A 20,184-nucleotide genomic window follows, 5' to 3' on the forward strand; every position below is an offset into this window, starting at 1 on the left:
TCCTAGACCTGATGCTTCTCTTCTTCCCCTTCTGTCTTCCAGGAGCTGACCATGTAGTAACCGGTGGGATGACGCCCAGCCCAGAGCACCCACCCCCTGCCTCAGTCCCCCCCACCACTTCTGTAAAGACGTCCAGTTGCCCGTAGCCAATACAGTTGTTGGGAACATGCAAAGTCTTTACTCCCCGATTCGTCTACACCAAGGATGCTCTCTCACTTAATAAACGGTATATTCACTCCTGCTGCACCCGGACTCCATCTCTCTGTCCTTTGCTGGGGGGTGGGGAGGGCCTCCAAAGCTGTCGAGTGTCAGTCCTTGATTTACAACGGTCCATTTAATGACTGTTCTGAAAGTGACGACGGTCCCCAAAAATGGGACTTAGAGGTAGCCAAATTAGACCCACAAGATTTCGCTTATAGAGTTACAGAATTGGAGGGAACCTTACAAGTCATCTACTCCAATGCCCTTACAGAATAACAGGAGTTGAAATGGACCTCAGAGGTCATCTAATCAACCCCCCTGCTCAATCAGGAGATTTTATATACTATCAGCAAACAGTTGTCCAATCTTTTTTTAAAACCCTCCAGTGAGGGAGTACCCATCATTTCTGTTCCTTTTTATAAAATCTCACCATCTTCTAATTCCCCTCTCTCCCATGTGAAAATTCAAGAAGCCGAGCCGAGTGCGAATTCCGAGGTTCCTTGGAAGTCCTTCCTTTGGGCCCGCACAGAGAGCTGGTGAGATGGATAAAGGAACAATTTTAAAAAATACTAGAAAAAGGATCGTTTCTTTAAAAAAAATCTCTTTGTAAGCCAAGTGTTCCAAATTTTACAGGGCTGATTTGTCCCTCGGAGGTTTTTTATGATTTTTTGTGATTTTTTTATGATCGATTCCAGTTTGTGTCACTTTGCTCGGAGAATTGGCCTTGTGTGTCTTTGTGTGTCTGTGTGTTACTTGGGACGGGAAAATGCGGGATTCCTTCGGGGGTGAAGTCCCTCTGTTTTCACTGAGGCCTCCCGACAAGGAATCGGGGAAGCCGTCTTGGCTTGATTTACTTAACAAGGGTGTTGATTCGTTTAACGACCCTGGCAAGAAAGGTCCTGGGATTGGACATGTCTCACTTAACATTCTTTTTGTTTTTAATTTTAAAAAAGTTCTTTATTAAATAAAAAATTAAAAACATACGACGTGATGCGACTTTTACACATTTCCATCAAGCTATACCTTAATTATTTTTAATTGGGGCAAACTATGTTATAATAATAATTTTAATTAGCAATTTTATGATGTTTGTGTATCTATATTTTTCTTGACTGTACACCGCCTTGAGTCCTACGGGAGAAAGGTGGTATAGAAATATAATAAATAATAAATAAATAAATAAATACCTGACAACAAATACATATGATAAGTTGAGAGTTTGGACATTTTTATGCTACTATTCTGTGATAGGTAGGAATGGAATTGGCATTGAAGTAATCTTCACAAATGAAAGAATTTATGTGTTTGAATTGGGATAGACTGTATATACTTATATATCTAAGATGAATTGGCATCCTCCTGGACTCACGGCTGTCCTTGATGGACCACCTGACGGCCGTGACCAGAGGGGCTTTTGCACAGGTTCGCCTGGTGCGCCAGTGGTGCCCTTTCCTAGACAGGGATGCCCTCCGTACAGTCACCCATGCCCTCGTTATCTGTCGTCTGGATTACTGCAATGCCCTCTACATGGGGCTGCCCTTGGGGTATACCCAGAAGCTCCAACTGGTCCAGAATGAATGAATGAATGAATGAATGAATGAATAATTTTATTTCTATACCGCCCTTCTCCCAAAGGACTCAGGGCAGTGTACAGCCTATTAAAAACACAAAGACAAACATCAGTTAAAAATAATTAAAATTATTACATAATTTCGGCTCAGATTTAAAACCTCCAAAATTTAAAACACCCAATTTAAAATCATTACATTGATAGCCCGGCCTGGCAGAACAGCAGGGTCTTGAGGGCACAGCGAAATATACGGAGGTCGGAGATCTTACGCATTTCCGGGGGCAGTTCGTTCCACAGAGCTGGGGCTCCCACAGAGAAGGCCCTCCCCCTGGGTGTCGCCAGCCGACATAACTTGGCCGATGGCATCCTGAGGAGTCCTTCTCTGTGGGAGCGAATTGGCCGGTGGGAGGCTGTTGGTGGCAGAAGTCGGTCTCGAAAGTACCTGAGTCCTGTGCCATGGAGCGCTTTAAAGGTGGTAACCGGAAGACCGCTGGGAGCCAGTGCAGCTCGCGCAGGAGGGGTGTCACACGGGCACAACGAGTTGCGCCCATAACCACCCACATGGCCGCATTCTGGACCAGTTGGAGCCTCCGAGTGCTCTTCAAGGGGAGCCCCATGTAGAGAGCATTACAATAGTCCAGCCAGGAGGTGACAAGGGCATGAGTGACCGTGCATAGGGCGTCCCGGTCCAGAAAGGGCCGCAACTGGCGGATCAGGCGAACCTGATAAAAAGCCCCCCTGGCCACGGCTATCATATGCTCTTCTAAAGACAGCCGTGCTTCCAGGACATCCAGATTGCGAGCCCTCTCTATTGGGGGTAGAGATTCACCCCCTATAGACAGTGATGGAGCCAGCTGACTATATCGGGACGCCGGCAACCACAGTCACTCGGTCTTGGAAGGGTTGAGTCTGAGCCTGTTCCTCCCCATCCAGACCCACACGGCCTCCAGGCAGTGAGACATCACATCAAGGGCATCGTTGGGATGGTCTGGGCTGGAGATGTACAGCTGGGTGTCATCAGCGTACAGATGGCACTTTCACCCCAAAACCACGGATGATCTCACCCAGCAGCTTCACATAAATGTTGAACAGGAGGGGCGAGAGGACCGACCCTTGCGGCACTCCCCATGCGAGACACCTTGAGGTCGACTTCTGCCCCCCTGCCAACACGAACTGCGAGCGGTCAGAGTGGAAGGAGGAGAACCATCGTAGCACGGTGCCTCCTATTCCTAACCCCCTCAACCGCTGCAGCATGATACCATGGTGGATGTTATCAAAAGCCGCTGAGAGATCTAACAGGACCAGGACAGAGGAGCAACCCCTGTCCCAAGCCCTCCAGAGATCGTCCACCAACGCGACCAATGCCGTTTCCATGCTGTACCCCTGCCTGAAGCCCGACTGGTATGGGTCCAGATAGGTAGCTTCATCCAGGTGCCGGGGAAGCTGTCATGCCACCACGCTCTCAACAACCTTCGCCACAAAACGAAGGTTGGAGACCGGATGGTAGTTGGCTAATTCAGCCGGGTCCAGGGAAAGCTTCTTGAGGAGAGGCCTCACCACCGCCTCTTTCAAGGCGGCAGGAAAGGCGCCCTCACTCAAGGAAGCACTTATGATCCCCTGGAGCCAGCCTCGTGTAACCTCCTGGGAGGCCAGTACCAACCAGGAGGGACACGGGTCCAATAAACACATGGCGGCACTAATCTTACCCAGAACCCTGTCCACATCCTCTGGAGCCACAGGATCAAACTCCTCCCAGATAATATTCTCAAGACCTACCCTCGTCTCCTCCCCCGGACTCATCCAGTCGGAGTCCAAGCCTTCGCGAATCCGAGCGACTTTATCATGCAGGAATTGCACAAAATCCTAAGCATGACCCTGCAAGGGATCTTCCCGCACTCCCCCCCGAAGAAGGGAGTGGGTCACCCTAAACAGGGCAGCTGGGCGGTTCTCTGCAGATGCGATAAGAGTGGGAAAATGGTTAGATTTCGCCACTTTTATCGCCACTAGGTAGGTCTTGATATAAGACTCACCTGTGTCCGGTCAGAATTGGATTGACTAGTCCGCATTGACTAATGCAGCCGCGCAGGTTGTTATGGGAGCTTCCAGTTACTCCCGTGTTACTCCTCTCCTACATGAGCTGCACTGGTTACCAGTGGTCCTCCGGATCCACTTCAAGGTGCTGGTACTTTCCTATAATAGCCGTTCATGGCATGGGCCCGGGGTACTTGCAGGAGCAGCTTCTGCCGGCCTCCCGCCGTCCAGTGCGCTCGCATAGGGCTGCCTCCTCCGGGTGCCATCGGCCTGGCAATGTCGACTGATGGCGCCCAGGATGTGGGCGTTCTCTGTGGGCGCACCGATCCTCTGGAATGGGTTACCCACGGGGCTCCGGACGGCCCCCGACCTCCGCTCTTTCCGCAGGGACCTGAAGACATGGCTCTTCCAACAAATCGGCTGATCTGCTGAGAGTTTTTAGTTCTCTAAGGGTTTTAATTGGATTATTTTAATTAACTTAAATTAACCCATTAACTCATTGTTCTGTGGTTTTTATCTTTGTGAGCCACCCCACGTCCTTCGGGAGAAGGGCGGCATAAAAATATGATTAAATAAATAAATAAATAAATAAATAAATAAATAAATAAATAAATAATGAATTGCATTTGTCTCACTTCACATTCTTGACAGCTTTAAGAGGGGAGGACTTCAACTCCCAAAATCCTCCAGCTGGGATGCTTTAAGAGGGAAGCACTACGACTCCCAGAATCCCCCAGTCTGGATGCTTTCAGAGGGGAGAACTACAACTCCCAGAATCCCTTACTCAGGATGCTTTAAGATGGAAGCACTACAACTCCCAGAATCCCTTACTCAGGATGCTTTAAGAGGGGAGCATTACAACTCCCAGAATCCCCCAGTCAGGATGCTTTAAGAGAGGACTACTACAACTCCCAGAATCCCCCAGTCAGGATTCTTTCAGAGGAGAGCACTACGACTCCCAGAATCCCCCAGTCAGGATGCTTTCAGAGGGGAGCACTACAACTCCCAGAATCCCCCAGTCAGGATACTTTAAGAGGAGACCTCTACAACTCGCAGAATCCCCCAGTCAGGATGCTTTCAGAGGGAAGCACTACAACTCCCAGAATCCCCCAATCACGATGCTTTAAGAGTGAAGCACTATAACTCCCAGAATCCCACAGTCAGGATGCTTTAAGAGGGGAGAACTACAACTCCCAGAATCCCTTACTCAGGATGCTTTAAGAGGGGAAAACTACAACTCCCAGAATCCCTGAGTCAGGATGCTTTCAGAGGGGAGCACTACAACTCCCAGAATCCCCCGGTCAGGATGCTTTCAGAGGAGAGCACTACAACTCCCAGAATCCCCAGCCAGCACATTTTAAATCCATATCACATCAATGGCAACATTAATAAAAGTTTAACTGCAAGGGAGGATTTCTCACCCGCCTTCCCCTTTGGGAATCCCTTTCTTGCCCGCTATCCTGGTTTGTCCCAACTTAACAGGTGGTTTTTTAAACCTACTCCGAGTCCCATCATCCTTAACATTAAAAGTGAAATATTGAGGTGGATTTCTGGAAAGGTAGCCCATCCAGTGGTGGGATTTTCTGAGCAGTTTGGCAAACTGGTTGTTGGAAGAAATCATTGGGGCAGAGAAGCGGTTGTTAAATCATTTGAATCCCACCACTGAGCCCATCTACCATGTCTTGTAAGCCAGCCAATGGAGGGGTAGTCTCCCCCTTACCCTGTCCATCCCCCTTCCTCTCCCCTGGGGCTTTGGGGTGAGCAGGGCTACTCCTAGTTAGTAGGACCCCAGCGGTGAGTTTGGGACAGGCTTAATGTCCAAGAAGGGCAGTCTCTTTAAGAACCAGGACAGAGAGCTTTTGACCCCTCCCTCTTCCCCCTCAATCCTCCCCCCCCCACATTTAAAAAAGGGAGGGGCTGGAAAGGTAAGCGTGAGGGTTTCTGAAGAGCTTTCTGGTCCGAAGGAAGCCAATTCACTGGATCCGGATACCTGCCTGAGAATCCTGGTTACAATGGGGTCTATCCTCAACCGCTTCTGGAACGCGAAAGAAGGTAAAACTGGACCCTCTGGGAGTGGGTATTTTAGGTGGGGGGGTGCAGGTGGGCTTTGCAGGGGGGATTGTGGTGCACCTTCCTTTTAAACTGGCAGGCCAGGGGTGCTTCTCCAGCTGAGGATGACGGGTGGTGGAGTCTGGGGCATGGTGGTTTGTTGGATTAAAGAAGGACGCTGTGTGTTGAGAAGGTCTGGGTTTGACAGACTAGAGTGGAGTAGCTTTAAGTTGGGTTGAGCTGAATAGAATTGAATTGAGTAGGGTTGAGTAGGGTTGAGTTGAGTAGGTATTAGGGTTTTTTTGAGTAAGGTTGAATTGCGGCTCCCTAAGTGGCTCAGTGACTAAGATGCTGAGCTGGTGAATCCAAAAGGTCGCCGGTTCGAATCCCTGGTATAGGTCTTCTGTGTGACCAAGGGGGTTGGACTAGATGACCTCCAAGGGCCCTTCCAACTCTGTTACTGTTACTGATTAGGGTTTGGGTTGAGTAGTATTGGCTTGGTAGGGTTCAGTTGGGTAAAGAAGGAATGGTTGGAGTAGGGCTGGGTAGAGTAGGATTGAGTAGAGCAGGGTTGGGTTGAGTGGAATAGGGTTGGGTTAAGTTGGATAGATAGAAGAGAATTGAGTTGAGTAGGGTTGGGTTGAGTTATGTTGGGGTAGAGTTTCTTAGGATTGAGTTGGGTAAAGAAGGAATGGGTAGAGTAGGGTTGGGTAGAGTCAGTATTAATTGTGTAACTGCACAATGGATGTGAGGACCACTAGCCGTCTTCTCCTTTCCTAGGAGGAAACCAAATGGGAATGGAGCAGAAACCAGGTTAATAATCAGGGAGAAAGCTGGTTTATTGTCAGGTGGGAAGCTGTGAGACCTGGAAGCCTTGGAGATTTGAGGCTCCAGGGGAGTTGGGGGGGGAGTGTAGAGGGAAGAAGACACGTAGCCAAAACAAAATTCTCCCTAGAAGGTCAAGGCCGAGGGCCCTGCAGCTGTGCGGAGGAGATTGGGAAGAGAGCTTCTGTTCCGGGCGGGGCCTGATTGGACGTGTGGGAGACCTTAGGTGGCGGAGGGGCCCGGACTGTCTTTGGGGTGGGGAAAATCCCGCTTTTCCCAGCTGTGCCAACATGAGGCCTCCAAGAAAAGTTAGCTTTGGGGAATTTCAAGCCTCGGAGTTTGGTTTTTACTTGGGACCCTGAGAGCAGCTGGTGGCACAGGTTCCCTTCTTGGAGTGTAAATGATGGTTTGTTGCAAAGACACCCACAACAAGCCACACCTCTGTGTGTGTGTATAGAGGGGCATGGAACTCAATTCCCAGAATTCTTTGCACTAGCAAGCTGAACATCTGGAGGGAGTCAGAGCTTAATGGGTGGCCAAAGCTGGCTGATGGTGGCTTACTTAGTAAATCAGGGTTCCTTAACTTGGTTGTGGGAAAAATTGGGTGGTTGAATAAAGGAATATTATACGTATGTTTGCTTCCTTGAATAACTTATAAAAGTAATAAATCAGGTTTTTAAAAAGTCTAATCACTTTAATAACATAAATTAGTATCCAGCCATCTCTCTCTCTCCTTCCATCCATCCTATCTATCCCTCTGTCCACTTATCCGTCCGTTTCTTTCTATTTATCTGTGCCCATCACAAAGAGCATCCGAATTTTGAACACGGGGACACCACAGCCTGTGAGTAAGGGTTGCAACGTCGGTCACTAAAGGAACAGTCATAAGTTGAGGCTTGCATCACCTTTTCCAAGAGTCCTGGGGAAAATCAGGCAGGATGGTTCCCACAAGGGTGAAGGAAACCCATTTCTCTGGTTTTGAACCTTCACAAGACAGATGGGGAGGGGGCCTTCCTTACTAGGGGGTCCCAAGTGGGGGGGGCAGCTCTAATTTCAAAGCCCATCATCCCTAAATGAGGGAGGGTCAGCGCATCATAAGAACACCCTCTATCTTTGTCTCCCAGTCTCTTTTCTTTCTTTCTTTCTTTCTTTCTTTCTTTCTTTCTTTCTTTCTTTCTTTCTTTCTTTCTTTCTTTCTTTCTTTCTTTCTTTTCTTTCTCCCTTTCTCCTCTCTCTCTCTCTCCCTCCCTCTCTCTGTTTCCTTTCTCTCTCTTTCTCTCTCTTTCTCTCTCTTTCTGTCTGTCTCCTCTCTTCTTTTTCTCTTTCTTTCTTCTTTCTTTCTCTCTCTCCTTTTTCTTTCTCTCTCTCCATCTCTCTCTGTGTGTCCTCTCCCTCTCTCTTCTTTTTCTCTCTCTTTCTCTTTCTCTCTTTTTCTCTTTCTCTCTCTCTGTCTCTTCATTCTCTCTCTTTTCTTTTCTTTCACTTTCTCTGTCTTTCTCTCTCTTTTCTCTCTCTCTTCTTTCTATTTAACCTGTCTAAATTTAAAGCCTGGTGGGTTAGGGAATTTTATTTCGAGCAGAGGATTTGAGGGCTCTTCTAGTGAAATACCTCCGGACCCTCTCTAATGAACGGATGTCTGAAACACAGTCAGGGTTCCAGGCAGGTGAGCAATATTCAAGGGTAGGTCTGGCAAAGGTTTTATATGCCCTAGTTTGAAGATTAGCATTACCAGAGAGAAAACTTCGTAAAATAAGATTGTTAGTCTTGTATTTTAATGTCTGATGTTCGTGTGTTTTTGTTTTTGTCTCTTGACTTCTTTTGGTATTGTGTAAAATACGCAATAAAAATTATTTAAGAAAAAAAGATTGACAGCTCTCAATGTGGCTGTGAGGAGGAGGAGGAGGAAGAAGAAAAGGAAGGAAGGAAGGAAGGAAGGAAGGAAGGAAGGAAGGAAGGAAGGAAGGAAGGAAGGACTGGGCAGTCCTTGGTGCTCTCTGAGCATTGGTATTTTCTTGCAGACGTCTCATGACCCAACTAGGGAACATCATCCGTGCTAGAAGGGGGAGGGGCTTGCAGGGAGGAAGAGGAGTAGTCGTAGTATGAAGGCCTCCCAGCCTCTTAAGTTGCTTAAATCCGTCGGTGTCTCTTGCCAGGTGGACTGTTTGACTTCTGCTTCCCCCCCTCCTCTCTCTCCCCCCACAGAAGGCTCGGAAAGCCTCTCCTCCACCTCGAGGCCGAGTGGAGAAGTCCAGCCCACCACGCCGATTTCTCTGGCTGTGACAGCTGACTATGCCTTGCAGGGTCTCCCACAGGAGGCCGAGCAGACCGATCCCTCCTGGCCTCTTTCGGAACAAGACGTTATCCGAGCAGGTTCCGAGACAACCCAAGACTATCTCACTGCCTGTCTGGAGTCAGAAGTCGAAGTGGAGGGAGCGTCAACTTTTGACCTGGGCAACAGCGAGGACCGTGCTATGCTGGCATTTTCCAAGGCAAAACCTGACTCTCAGTCTTTCCTGGCACTGAGCAAAACCCCAGAGAACATCCTTGCAGAAGACAATGGGGCCCTGCTCGATGCCTCAGCTCAGTTGCCCCAAGAATCTCCTCTGCTCCACCCAGATGGGGAGGGAGGAACCGAACTGCAGATCTGGAGTGTTACCCGCAAACCTCCGGCGGAAGGTAAGATCTCCCGTTTTCTCCCCATTCAACAATTACGGATGGTTCTCAATTTACGACTGTTTGTTTAGTGACCGAAGGGAGTTTGGGACTGATTCTCATATTCAACACCCTGTGGTCACGTGATCGAAATTGGCTCATATTTATGATGGTCGCAGCGTCCCGCAGGTCACACAACCCCCTTTTGCGACCTTCCGACAATGCCGAAACTGGATTTGCTTAACGACCGTGTTACTCACTGAACAACTGCAATGGTTCTCTTAAGAAGAGTGGCAGGGAAGGTTGTAAAATGGAAGCAAATTCACTTAACAACTGTCTTGTGTAGTAACAGAAACGGACGTGATTGTGGTCATAAGTCGAAGACCACTCACTTAATGACCGTTTCAAAGTTAGAATTGGACCTGCTTCCAAACCTCCAAACCTCTTAAAGTCTCTGTGGTCACATATCACCATTTTGGACAGTCAGTAGCTGATCTGCTTTTATGACCGTTTGCATCTTTCCCTGATCACTAAACCCTGATTTACAATGTTTTTGCTGAAATTGACGTTTTCAGTCAATCCCGCCTCATATCAACCAGTGGGTTCGCTTAATGACTGCTGTGTTTGCTAAACGACCACAGGAGTGGCTTAACGAGTGCAAGAGTCACTTAATGACCGCAGCAATGGCTTAATGACAACAGCAGTCGCTTAACGATTGCAGCCATGGCTGAAATACAGCAGTTTACAGCAGTTGGAAAAGGAGACCTCCGTTAGAATACCCTAAAATATCTTTTTGCAGGATCTTCCAACGATTCTGAAAGCAACGAAGGATCTCTCCCGGAATGGGAAGAGGCGAACTTTGAAGAACCACGGACAGCTCACTCGGTGCAGGTGTGGCCCTCGCAGACCGAAATGGGTGGACTTCAATTCCCAGAATTCCCTAGTCAGTGGCACCTGAGGTGGGCTGGGCTGAGACAGAGAGGCTCAAAGTCACTCAGCTTGCGGGACTAGAACTCCCTGTCGCCTGGTGATTGGCCCAACGTCACACGACCCACAATTGCAAAGACGGGAGGGTTGATGGGAAGATGCACAATAAAATAAATAAACAAAAGACCTTTTCAAAAACGATCTCGGACGTTAATCGAGGCCAGCTATGTGCCTTTTCGGGAAGGTAAAGAGAAGTTTTGCGGAGAGCATAAAAACTCTTTTTCACCCAAAGGGATCCGCTTAGTAGTAAGGAATGAGTAAAGGGATTTGGTTTTTTTTGCAGACCCAGCTGATGCATTCCCTGGGGACTGACGAGGAGGCCATTAGGAAACCGAAACTAAGCCAGAGCGAGAAAAAAGCTCGAAAGGTAATTCCCTTCCTCCCTCCTTTCTTTCCTCCCTTCCACAACACTCCCTTCCTTTTTCCTCCTTTCCTTCCCTCTTTCCCTCCCTCCCTGCCCTCCTCCCTCCCTCCTCCCCTCCCACTTCCCCTCCCTCCTTCCCTCCCCTCCCCCTTCCATCCTTCCTTCCCTCCCTCCCTCCCTTTCTTCCTCCCTCCCTCCTTCCTTCCTTTCTCACAAATCACTCAAGGCGGTGAACCTATCCAGCATACATCCTTCCTCCTATTTTCTCCAAAACAACAATCCTGCAAGGTAGGTTGGGCTTTCAGAGAGGGACTGGCCCAAAATCACCCAGCTAGATTTCTTGCTTAAGTGGAACTAGAACTCATGGTCTCCTGGTGATTGAATCAAAATCAACCAACATCCTTTCATACTTAAGGTGGAACTATAATTCACCGTCTCCTGTTGATTGGCTCAAAGCCACGCAACTCTCTTTCGTGCCTGACACTAGAACTCGCCACTTTTATTAAGAGTGTTTATCTAGAGTTTGCTAGTTTCCTGATCTGGTCTACCTCAAAGGGCTGGCAAGGTGAAAGTCTTCCACTCATTGTAGTAAGCATCAGCCACAGAGCGCCTAGGAACAACTCCAATTTTTGGGGTGTAAATATCTCTCTTGCCCTTTCTTTGGTTCTGGACTGAGAAGTTAAGTTCTCTCAAGAGGTCAGAAGAAGACTTCTGCATGGTTCATACCAGAAACATCTTGTGGTCTCCAGAATTTGCCAGAGTTCATGGTCCACCACGTCTTGAAGAAGACCGAACCTCAAGATGGCCTTCCGTGGAAGCAAGGGGTTGGTCTACAGGACCTCAACTGTAGCTTTGGATGGGAGAAGGTCCCTCCTTCTCCTGGTTCTTCAACCAGCTCTTTAGTTGACCTACAAGCTTCTTCTGTGGTTTTTGAGGGTGTTGTGAGTTCCTCTCTCCGTGGTGTGGTTGAGAGCCCATCAACATGATGCTGATGGGCTGTGTGTGGTGGCCTTCTTTGCCCCCAGGCCATGTCCAAGCTGGGTCTGCGGCAGATCCACGGCGTGACCAGGATAACCATCCGTAAATCCAGGAATATCTTGCTTGCCATCACCAATCCGGATGCCTTCAAAAGTCCAGCTTCTGACTCCTACATTGTCTGGTGATCTGGAAAGAGGGAAGAGGATCTGGGGGTAGGGGGAAGTCTTTGATGACTGAAGAGGGAGGGAGGGAGGGAGGAAAGAGAGATAGGTCGATGGGTGGAAAGAAGGAAGGGAGGAAGAATGATGAAAGGTAGGAAGGGGAAGGAAGGAAGGAAGGGAGGGAGGGAGGGAGGGAGGGAGGGAAGGAAGGGAGGGAAGGAAGGGAAAAGAAGGGGGAATGGCAAGGAAGAAGGGACAAAGGAAGAGAGAAAGGGAAGGAGAAAGGAACAAAAGAAGGAAGGAGAGATAGGATAAGGGAGGGAAGGAAGGAGTGGAAGGAAGGAAGGAGTAATGAAGCAAAGGGGGGAAGGAAGGAAGGAGAGAAGGATTGATGGAGGAAATGAAGGTGAAAGGGAAGCAGGAAGGAATGAAACAAGGAAGGAGATATAGGATTAGGGAGGGAGGGAGGAAGGGAGGAGAAAGAAATGAAAGAAGGAAGTAGGAAGGAGAGGAGAAGGATGGATGGATGGAAGGAAGGAAGGAGATAGGGAAGGGGAAGGAGAAATAGTGGGAGGGAGGAAGGGAGGAAAGAGCTTGGAAAGATTCTATTGGATAACTGAAGAGGGTGGGAGGGAGGAAGGGAGGGAGGAAAAATGGAAAAGAAGGAAGAACGGAGCGAGGGAGCGAGGAGGGACAAAAGCAAGAAAGAATGAAAGGGAGGGAGGAGAGAAAGGAAGGAGAGAGAGACAGAGGGAGGGAGGAAGGATAGGGTGAGAAGGAAGCAAGGAGGGAGGGAGAGGGAGAGGAGGAAGGAGGAAGGAGGAGAGGGAGGGAAGGCTGCAAGGAGAAGGGGAGGGGAAAACGAAAGAGGGGAAAAAGAAAGGGAGGAGAAAGGGAGGAAGGAAGGAAAGTGGATGAGAGGGAAGGCAGGAAAGGGGAAAGGGAAGCGAGGGAGGGAGAGAGCAGGTGAGAGAGAGGGAGGGAGGGAGAGAGAGACTGACTGACTGACTGACTGGACGGACATTCTCATTTTTAACACCAGTAGTCCTCAACTTATGCCTACAACTGAGCCCAAAACTTCCATTGGGAAGTGAGACAACCGTTGCCTCAGATATTGCGCCAGTCACTGCAGTTGTTAAGAGAGAGTCACAATGGGACTTCCGGTGGCTCCATGATCACCGAACGGACACTCTTTTAGGAGCTCCAGCCCTGTGATTTAATTAGCCGCTAGAACAGCGAAAACCGGCTGTTCAGCGGCTTGAAAATCTCCCCCTGGGAAAAAGGGAGAGAGAAGAGCTGAAGGGTCTGGGTAGAGCTCCCCTAGACCCCCAGGTTTTTTTTTTAAGCCTGGGGGTTGCAGGGTGAGCTCCCTGTAAGCCCTTCATTGCTCCGAATCCGGGACGAGTCTGCTTCATGCAGACGAAGGCATCGCGTCCACACCAGCAACGCAATTTTAAGGATTTAAAGAATTTGGACTTTGGGTGCTGGCAGAGCAAATCGGGAGAACAAAAAAAAAACCAAAAACCTGCAAGTAACAAACAGGAGGAAATTAATCAGAGGATTTTGATTCGGGAGGACAAAGAGGCTGTCAAGATTGAAATGGAGCTTGGCACAATTGAAACACAGGTCTTGGCAGACGCTTCCACTCAATTAATAGAAAAGCAACAAGTAGACTCTTTATTGCAAACTGATAAACTTTATGGCAACAATTCTTGGCTTTATAGACAAAGGAATGAACTGATTGAGCATACAAGTAAGAAGAGTCGAAATGGGGGTTCTAAACCAGAGAAAATGATTTCAAGAAGAGAGCGAGCTTTCAACATACATCAACCTCAAATCAAAATCTAAAAATTTTCGAAAATAAAACTAGGGGGAGGAGCAATGTTGAAAGAATTATTGAAGAAGAAGGACTGGAAAAAATATAGAAAGAAGGCAAGAATAGAAGATTAAGTCTTTTTGGGAGGAGGATTTTTGTAATAAATTGAAAATCTTAATTAAATTGGTATTTTTAAAGGTTATTCTAAGACAATGATATAAAGGAAGTGTTTTCTTACAATTAGTTTTGGATATAAAAACGATGGCTTCTTAAAAGTTATGGAGGTATTAAAATGGTTAATTGAAAATTTGAAGGATATCTTCCTGCAGGTTTTGAAATTTATATCTTGTGAAATGAATTAAGAATGTTTCATTGATGTATTAAGAGATTTTTAAAATGTTTAACATAAGATTATAGTATCTTAAAAGGTATACGAGAGGAAATGTTTAAGGTTTTAAAATGTCCAATTTTATGCAGGATTAAAGAGGATAAATGTTAAATTTAGAATTTTATTAGGGAGTAATGCTGAAAAAGAATGGTGTTTGAGGGTGTGGAAATGAAGCTTATCCATGATTTTTAATGTTTGTAATATTGTTAAATTATTGGATTACACATCAAGAAAAAGGTCTTTATATTTAGGAAGAATGAATTTAATTCAATTAATTTTGAGAATTTATAAAAGGGAGGTTAATGAATTTGAGTAAGGGGAGTTAAAGAGTGTGTGGGAGTTTTGAGTTTTGTAGTTATATTTTAGCTTTTGTTTGTTAAATGTTATACCCTGTTTTCGCTCTTGGAAGTCGGGGGGTGGGGTGGGGAGGGAGGGACAAAGGTTGGGTTGGGATAAAAGTGTTGAATAGATAAATGTTTTAACAGAAAAGTAAAAGTGGGGGAAATGTAATAATAAATGAAATGATAATATTAGATATGATGAGTATTGGAGGAGTAAGATGGAAAAAAGATGTATTCAGATGATATATTGACTGATTGATTATATATTGTATGTTTGTTTGTTTATAAAATAAAAAACTTTTCAATTAAAAAAAAAGAGAGAGAGTCACAATGGTCCTTAAGCGAATCCGGCTTCCCCATTGACTCTGCTGTCCGAAAGGTCTCCAATGGGGGTTCAGGCAACCCCCGGGGGTCACCGCAACCGCCATAAACACGAGTCCGTTGCCAAGTTGTCTGAATTTGGATTACGAGAATGCCGCGACGGTCATAAGCATGGAAAAACATGGTCTTAGCTCACTTTTTCATTGCTCTTCTACCTTTGGTTGCTAAACGAATGGTTGTACATTGAGGACTTCCTATGTTGTGATAGATTGGCATCTGCCTTTCTTGACTGGAGAGACCAAGAGATTGTCTTCTTCTCACCTCAGTGGGAGAATTCAGATTGGAAATGGAGGTTTAGGGAAGTGGTCCTCTCAAATTCCTGGTTGAAGGACCTAGCCTCTTGGTAGAACATGGAAGGGTCTTCTAGGCCAACCATCTAGGACTCGTTGGAGAATGTCTTATTGGGTGTCTTCTTCTGAAGACAAGCCAAAGCCAGGTCTCCTTCTCCTCCAGAATGGAGAAAGATCTAAAATCCCTCCGTTGTTTTCTGCTGCAGGTGGAAAACCTCTCCCAACAGGTCTACAAAGAGGCGGCGGAGAAGTTCAAAGTTCCTATGGATCACTCAACCTTGATCAATGAATCTGCTTCAGTCTTCACCATCATCAAGGAGAGTGAGGAAGAGGAGGAGGTAAGGAGACCCAGATGTCAACCTTCTCCAGACTTGAGCTGGAGGTGGGGGTGGAAAGGAGGGAAGCCCAAGAGGAATGAGTACCTTCATGATGTTCTCCTTGGAGGTCCACCTCCTAGGAGGTCCAAGGGGAGTAGACTTCTCGGGAGCCAGGCTATTAACCCATGGAGCACAATTCTTGCCTATAATATCTTGCTTGGACCAAGAATGGGGACTCTTCTCTGGTCTCCTCCATCTCTAGGACCAGATGAGTTGTCCACTATGGATGATGCCAATATTGGTGGCATCTCCAACCTAGATGCTGTGGTCAGGTGTCTCTCAGATACGTAGGGACTACTCTACATAGAAGGACCCAAAATTCCTAGGGCTGGGGGGGAGGGACGTCTAGTCCAACCTTCTGCCCAAGATAGGAGACTTCATACCATCCCTCATCTGAGCTTTGGGGGTCCTTTCTAAGGCCACAAGTCCATGCCAACCTCTTGAGGGACGATCTCTTGGTAGCTTCTTAAGCCAGCTCCATGTTCTTTCTAAAGATGCTAAGCTTGGATTTCAGGTTGCTGGGACACCATAAAGTGTTGGAGAAGTCATCCCATGGTGGGGTAGGTCTACTGGAACCTTACTCCATTGTTACTATAATTATTATTATGGTTTGCTGGAAAGTCAGCCAGAGGTTGAGGTGGGATCTGGGATTTGGATTCACCTCTTGAAGTCCACCTTACATGATGGTCCCTCTTCTTTCTTTCTTTCTTTCTTTCTTTCTCTTTCTTTCTTTCTTCTTTCTTTCTTTCTTTCTTTCTTTCTTTCTTTCTTTCTTTCTTTCTTTCTTTCTTTCTTTCTTCCTTCCTTCCTTCCTTCCTTCCTTCCTTCCTTCCTTCCTTCCTTTCTTTCCTGCCTGCATTTATTTCTGTATTTCCTTCCTCCCTCCCTTCCCAGGTGGACGAAATGGGTCTGGAGGTGAGGGATATTGAATTGGTCATGGCTCAGGCAAATGTCTCCCGCCCAAAAGCCATCCGAGCCCTCCGAAACAACAACAACGACATCATCAGTGCCATAATGGTGAGTGCTTGAGGGCAGCAGCCGTCCCTCCTCTGCTGTGGTGGAAGGTAGCCTGGATTCCCAGCAGGAAAAGAGGGAGGGAGGGAGGGAGGGAGGGGCTGCATTCCAGAGGAGGGAGTGCCAGGTTTTGAGAGTTTGGTTGAGAGGGAGAGAATTTACAAGGCTCCGTCCCAGCAGTTCCCAGACTATATCCCTAGGGAGTCTTATATGAGCAGTTCTCGACTTATGTCGGTTCAGTTAATGTCCGTTCCAAGTTTGAACGGCATGGAAGAAAGGGACTTAGGACTGTTTTCCCCACTCATGACCAACAGAGAGTCCCCACCGTCATGAGACCAAAACTCGGATGTTTGGCAACTCACTCGTATTTATGACAGTCGCAGCATCCCAGGGGGCAGGGGTCACATGATCTCCCTTTTGTGACCTTTTGACCAACAAGGTGAAGGCGGACGCCATGTTCACTTAAGAACCGTGTGACTAACTTAACGACTGCACTTAACTGCAGGCAAGGAAGGTTGTAAAATGGGACAAAACTCACTTAACAAACATCTCGCTTAGCGACAAGAATTTTGGGGTCAATTGTGGTCCTATTTCCACCACTACCTATAGAAATGATAGAAATGAATAGAATACAATAGAATAGCATTACTATATTATATATTATATTATGAAAGGGACACGGTGGCTCAGTGGCTAAGATGCTGAGCTTGTCGATCGAAAGGTCGGCAGTTCAGTGGTTCGATTCCCTAGTGCTGCGTAACGGGGTCAGCTCCCATTACCTGTCACAACTTCTGCCAACTTAGCAGTTCGAAAGCAGGTAAAAAATGCAAGTGGAAAAATACTTTACCTTATATTATATTATAGTGTATTAGTATAGTGTAGTATATACTGTGCTTCCCCCAAAATAAGACCCTGTCTTATATTTTTTTTGAACCCCAAAATAAGCGCTTGGCCTTATTTTGGGGGAGGTCTTATTATTTTGGGGCACTTGTCGCCTTACCTGATTTCCAGCTTTTCCTCCTTAATCCCAACCAGAGGAAATGGTGGGGACTGGATGCACATGCAGTTAAATATTTTCGGGGAGGGCTTATTTTCATGGGGGGGGGCTTATTTTAGTGCATGTGCTCAAAATCCTGATTGGGCTTGTTATCAGGGGATGTCTTATTTTTGGGAGAAACTCAGTAGTATAGTATGTATAATATTTTATATTCTTATAGATTATAGAATATAACTAGCAACAGTGCTAGAAGGGGCTGGAGTTTGTGGGGAGGAGGAGGAACAGGAGGGGAGGAAGAAGAGGAAGAGGAGGATTTGGGGGGGGGTGTTCCTTGGTGCTTTCTGAGCTTGGTGAGTATTTCTTGCAGATGTTTCATGACCCAAGTAGGTAACATCATCAGTACTAGAAGGGAACTGGGTTGGGTGTCTGTATATATTTAGTCCCTTCTAGCACTGATAATGTTTCCTAGCTTTGTCCTGAGACATCTGCACAAAAAACAGCCAGCTCAGAGAGCAACAAAGACCCCACACTCCTCCTCCTCCTCCTCCTCTTCTTCCTCCTCCTCTTCCTCTTCCTCCACCTCCTCCTCCTCCTCCCAAACCCCATCCCCCTTGTAGCACTGAAGATGTTCCCTAGTTGGGTAATGAGACATCTGCATTAAAACCTTCCAGCTCAGAGAGGTCCAAAGACCCAACGGTCCTTCTTTCTCTTCCTCCTCCTTCCTTGCAGCACTGATGATGTTGCCTAGCTGGGTCACGAAATGTCTGTGACAACTCCACCCCTCCACCCTCCCCAGTTCCTAGACCTGATGCTTCTCTTCTTCCCCTTCTGTCTTCCAGGAGCTGATCATGTAGTGACCGGTGGGGTGACGCCCAGCCCAGACCACCCTCCCCCTGCCTCAGTTTCCACCCCACCCATTTTTGTATAGATGACCAGTTTCCCGTAGCTGATACAGCTGTTAGGATGCAAAGATTTTACTCCCTGATTTTTCTACACGAAGTATGCTTTCACTTAATAAATAGTATATTCACTTTTGCTACACCCGGACTCCGTCTCTCTGTCCTTTGCAGGAGGGGGGAGGGCCTTCGAAGGTGCCGAGTGTCAGTCCTTGACTTACAACGGTCTAGTTTGACTTTGTTCTATTACTTGTGCTTGCATAATGTTGAATTCCAATATTGCGTGATCACTTGTCCCCAAGGTTCCTGTAGCTTCAACACCTTCTATCATTTCATCTCCGTTAGTGAGAATTAAATCCAATATGGCTGATCCCCTTGTTCCCTTCTCCGTTTTTTGGGAAACAAAGTTGTCTGCTAGGTTTGTCAGGAACCTGTTGGATCTTCCACTTGGTGCAGAGTTTATCTCCCAGTTTTTGTTTTTTTTTAATTTTTTTTTTAAATTTTGATTTATATGCCGCCCTTCTCCGGAGACTCAGGGCGGCTTACAATGCGCTAAGCAATAGCCTTCATACTATTGTATATTTTATACAAAGTCAGCTTATTGCCCCCACAATCTGGGTCCTCATTTTACCTACCTTAGAAAGGATGGAAGGCTGAGTCAACCTTGAGCCTGGCGAGATTCGAACCTGCAGTAATTGCAGGCAGCTGGTCTTAATAACAGGGTGCTTTAGACCACTGTACTAATTGCAGGCAGCTGGTCTTAATAACATAATGTACTACTACCAAGTACATAAAAAAAAAAAGCATTTTTTTAGAACCTCTTCGCTGAAGAGGTGGTAGAAAAAATGGTTTTAAAAGTTAAAAAAATAATTGGCCACACCCACCCAGTCACATTACCCCCCCCCCACTAAGCCACGCCTACAGAACCGGTAGTAACAAATTTTAGATTTCACCACTGGTATAGACCTATGGCAATGTCATTTCCCACGCCCCCTTTAATATTGACCCAAATGCATTCAAGATAATTTTCATCATTGTTGTGCTCTATTTCTGTAGAGATGTAGTTATTTCTTATATATAGTGCAACTCCACCTCCTCTTTTATTTGGTTTATTTCTTTTAAATAATTTATATCCCTTTAGTTGTTTCATCCCACCAAGTTTCCGTAATGGCAACAATATCATATCTGTCCTCATTTATTGAATTTCTAATTCACCCTGTTTATTCCACATACTCTGTGCATCGGTGTATAGACCTTTGAGTCCATTTTGATTGACCCTGTGTTGACTTTCTACATAACCTGTGTTGAGCCTGACTGCCCCTGCTTTCGTGCCACCTGTTTGATTAATGCACGTGGTATGGCACTCGCTATTAACTGCTTGCTTTTGGTTGACAGCAGGGGTGATAATCTTACTCGCACAGGCATCTATGTTACATGCACTGATAGCCCTATTAATTTTGGATTGCTGGGGACAGAAATGTTCTGTATCAATTAATTCTCTGTCCCCGCTGTTCAGTTTAAATGCTTATCCAGAAAATCTGTAAATTTATTGCTAAGTAACTCAGGCCCTTTCTTTGATGGGTGCAATCCATCTCTTTTGTACAGTTCTTCATTGGACCAGTTGCAGACATCATAAAACCAAAGCCTTCTGTCAAGTATTTGCAAGCCATTGGCACATATATCATACAGACACTAGTGGAGGCAGAAAGTGCCCCCACCCCTATGTGGAGAGGAGGGGCTTACACTGAGTATAAAACCCCCTCTAACCTTTCCACCATGCTCTCTTTTACGTTTGTTCTCCATGAGACAAGATCTTTGATAAGGGTAGTCACACACGCTGTGTGCCCCCTACCCTAATGGATATTA

At 46.6% G+C, this 20,184-nt stretch overlaps 1 protein-coding gene across 1 annotated transcript; it reads left to right on the forward strand.

Annotated features, from left to right (window-relative positions):
* Window positions 1-8,308: 8,308 nt before the first annotated feature.
* On the forward strand, window positions 8,309-15,702 carry LOC148114407 (uncharacterized). The gene is made up of 5 exons (XM_087893697.1): window positions 8,309-8,339; window positions 8,879-9,352; window positions 10,128-10,219; window positions 10,599-10,682; window positions 15,241-15,702. The coding sequence occupies exons 1-5, from the start codon at window positions 8,309-8,311 to the stop codon at window positions 15,700-15,702; spliced, it is 1,143 nt and encodes a 380-aa protein (XP_087749823.1).
* The last annotated feature ends 4,482 nt before the right edge of the window (window positions 15,703-20,184 follow it).

Source organism: Pantherophis guttatus, chromosome 4 (genome assembly GCF_059756535.1).
Source record: "Pantherophis guttatus breed Tessera chromosome 4, ASM5975653v1, whole genome shotgun sequence".
Lineage (NCBI taxonomy): Eukaryota > Metazoa > Chordata > Lepidosauria > Squamata > Colubridae > Pantherophis > Pantherophis guttatus.

Excerpts from the sequence above, each read along its gene's own strand:
- LOC148114407 (XM_087893697.1), top strand. The coding sequence starts at position 8,309 with ATGTCTGAAACACAGTCAGGGTTCCAGGCAG. Across the intron at positions 9,353-10,127 it reads CCGCAAACCTCCGGCGGAAG|GATCTTCCAACGATTCTGAA; the intron begins GTAAGATCTCCC and ends ATCTTTTTGCAG. Across the intron at positions 10,683-15,240 it reads GCGAGAAAAAAGCTCGAAAG|GTGGAAAACCTCTCCCAACA; the intron begins GTAATTCCCTTC and ends TTTCTGCTGCAG.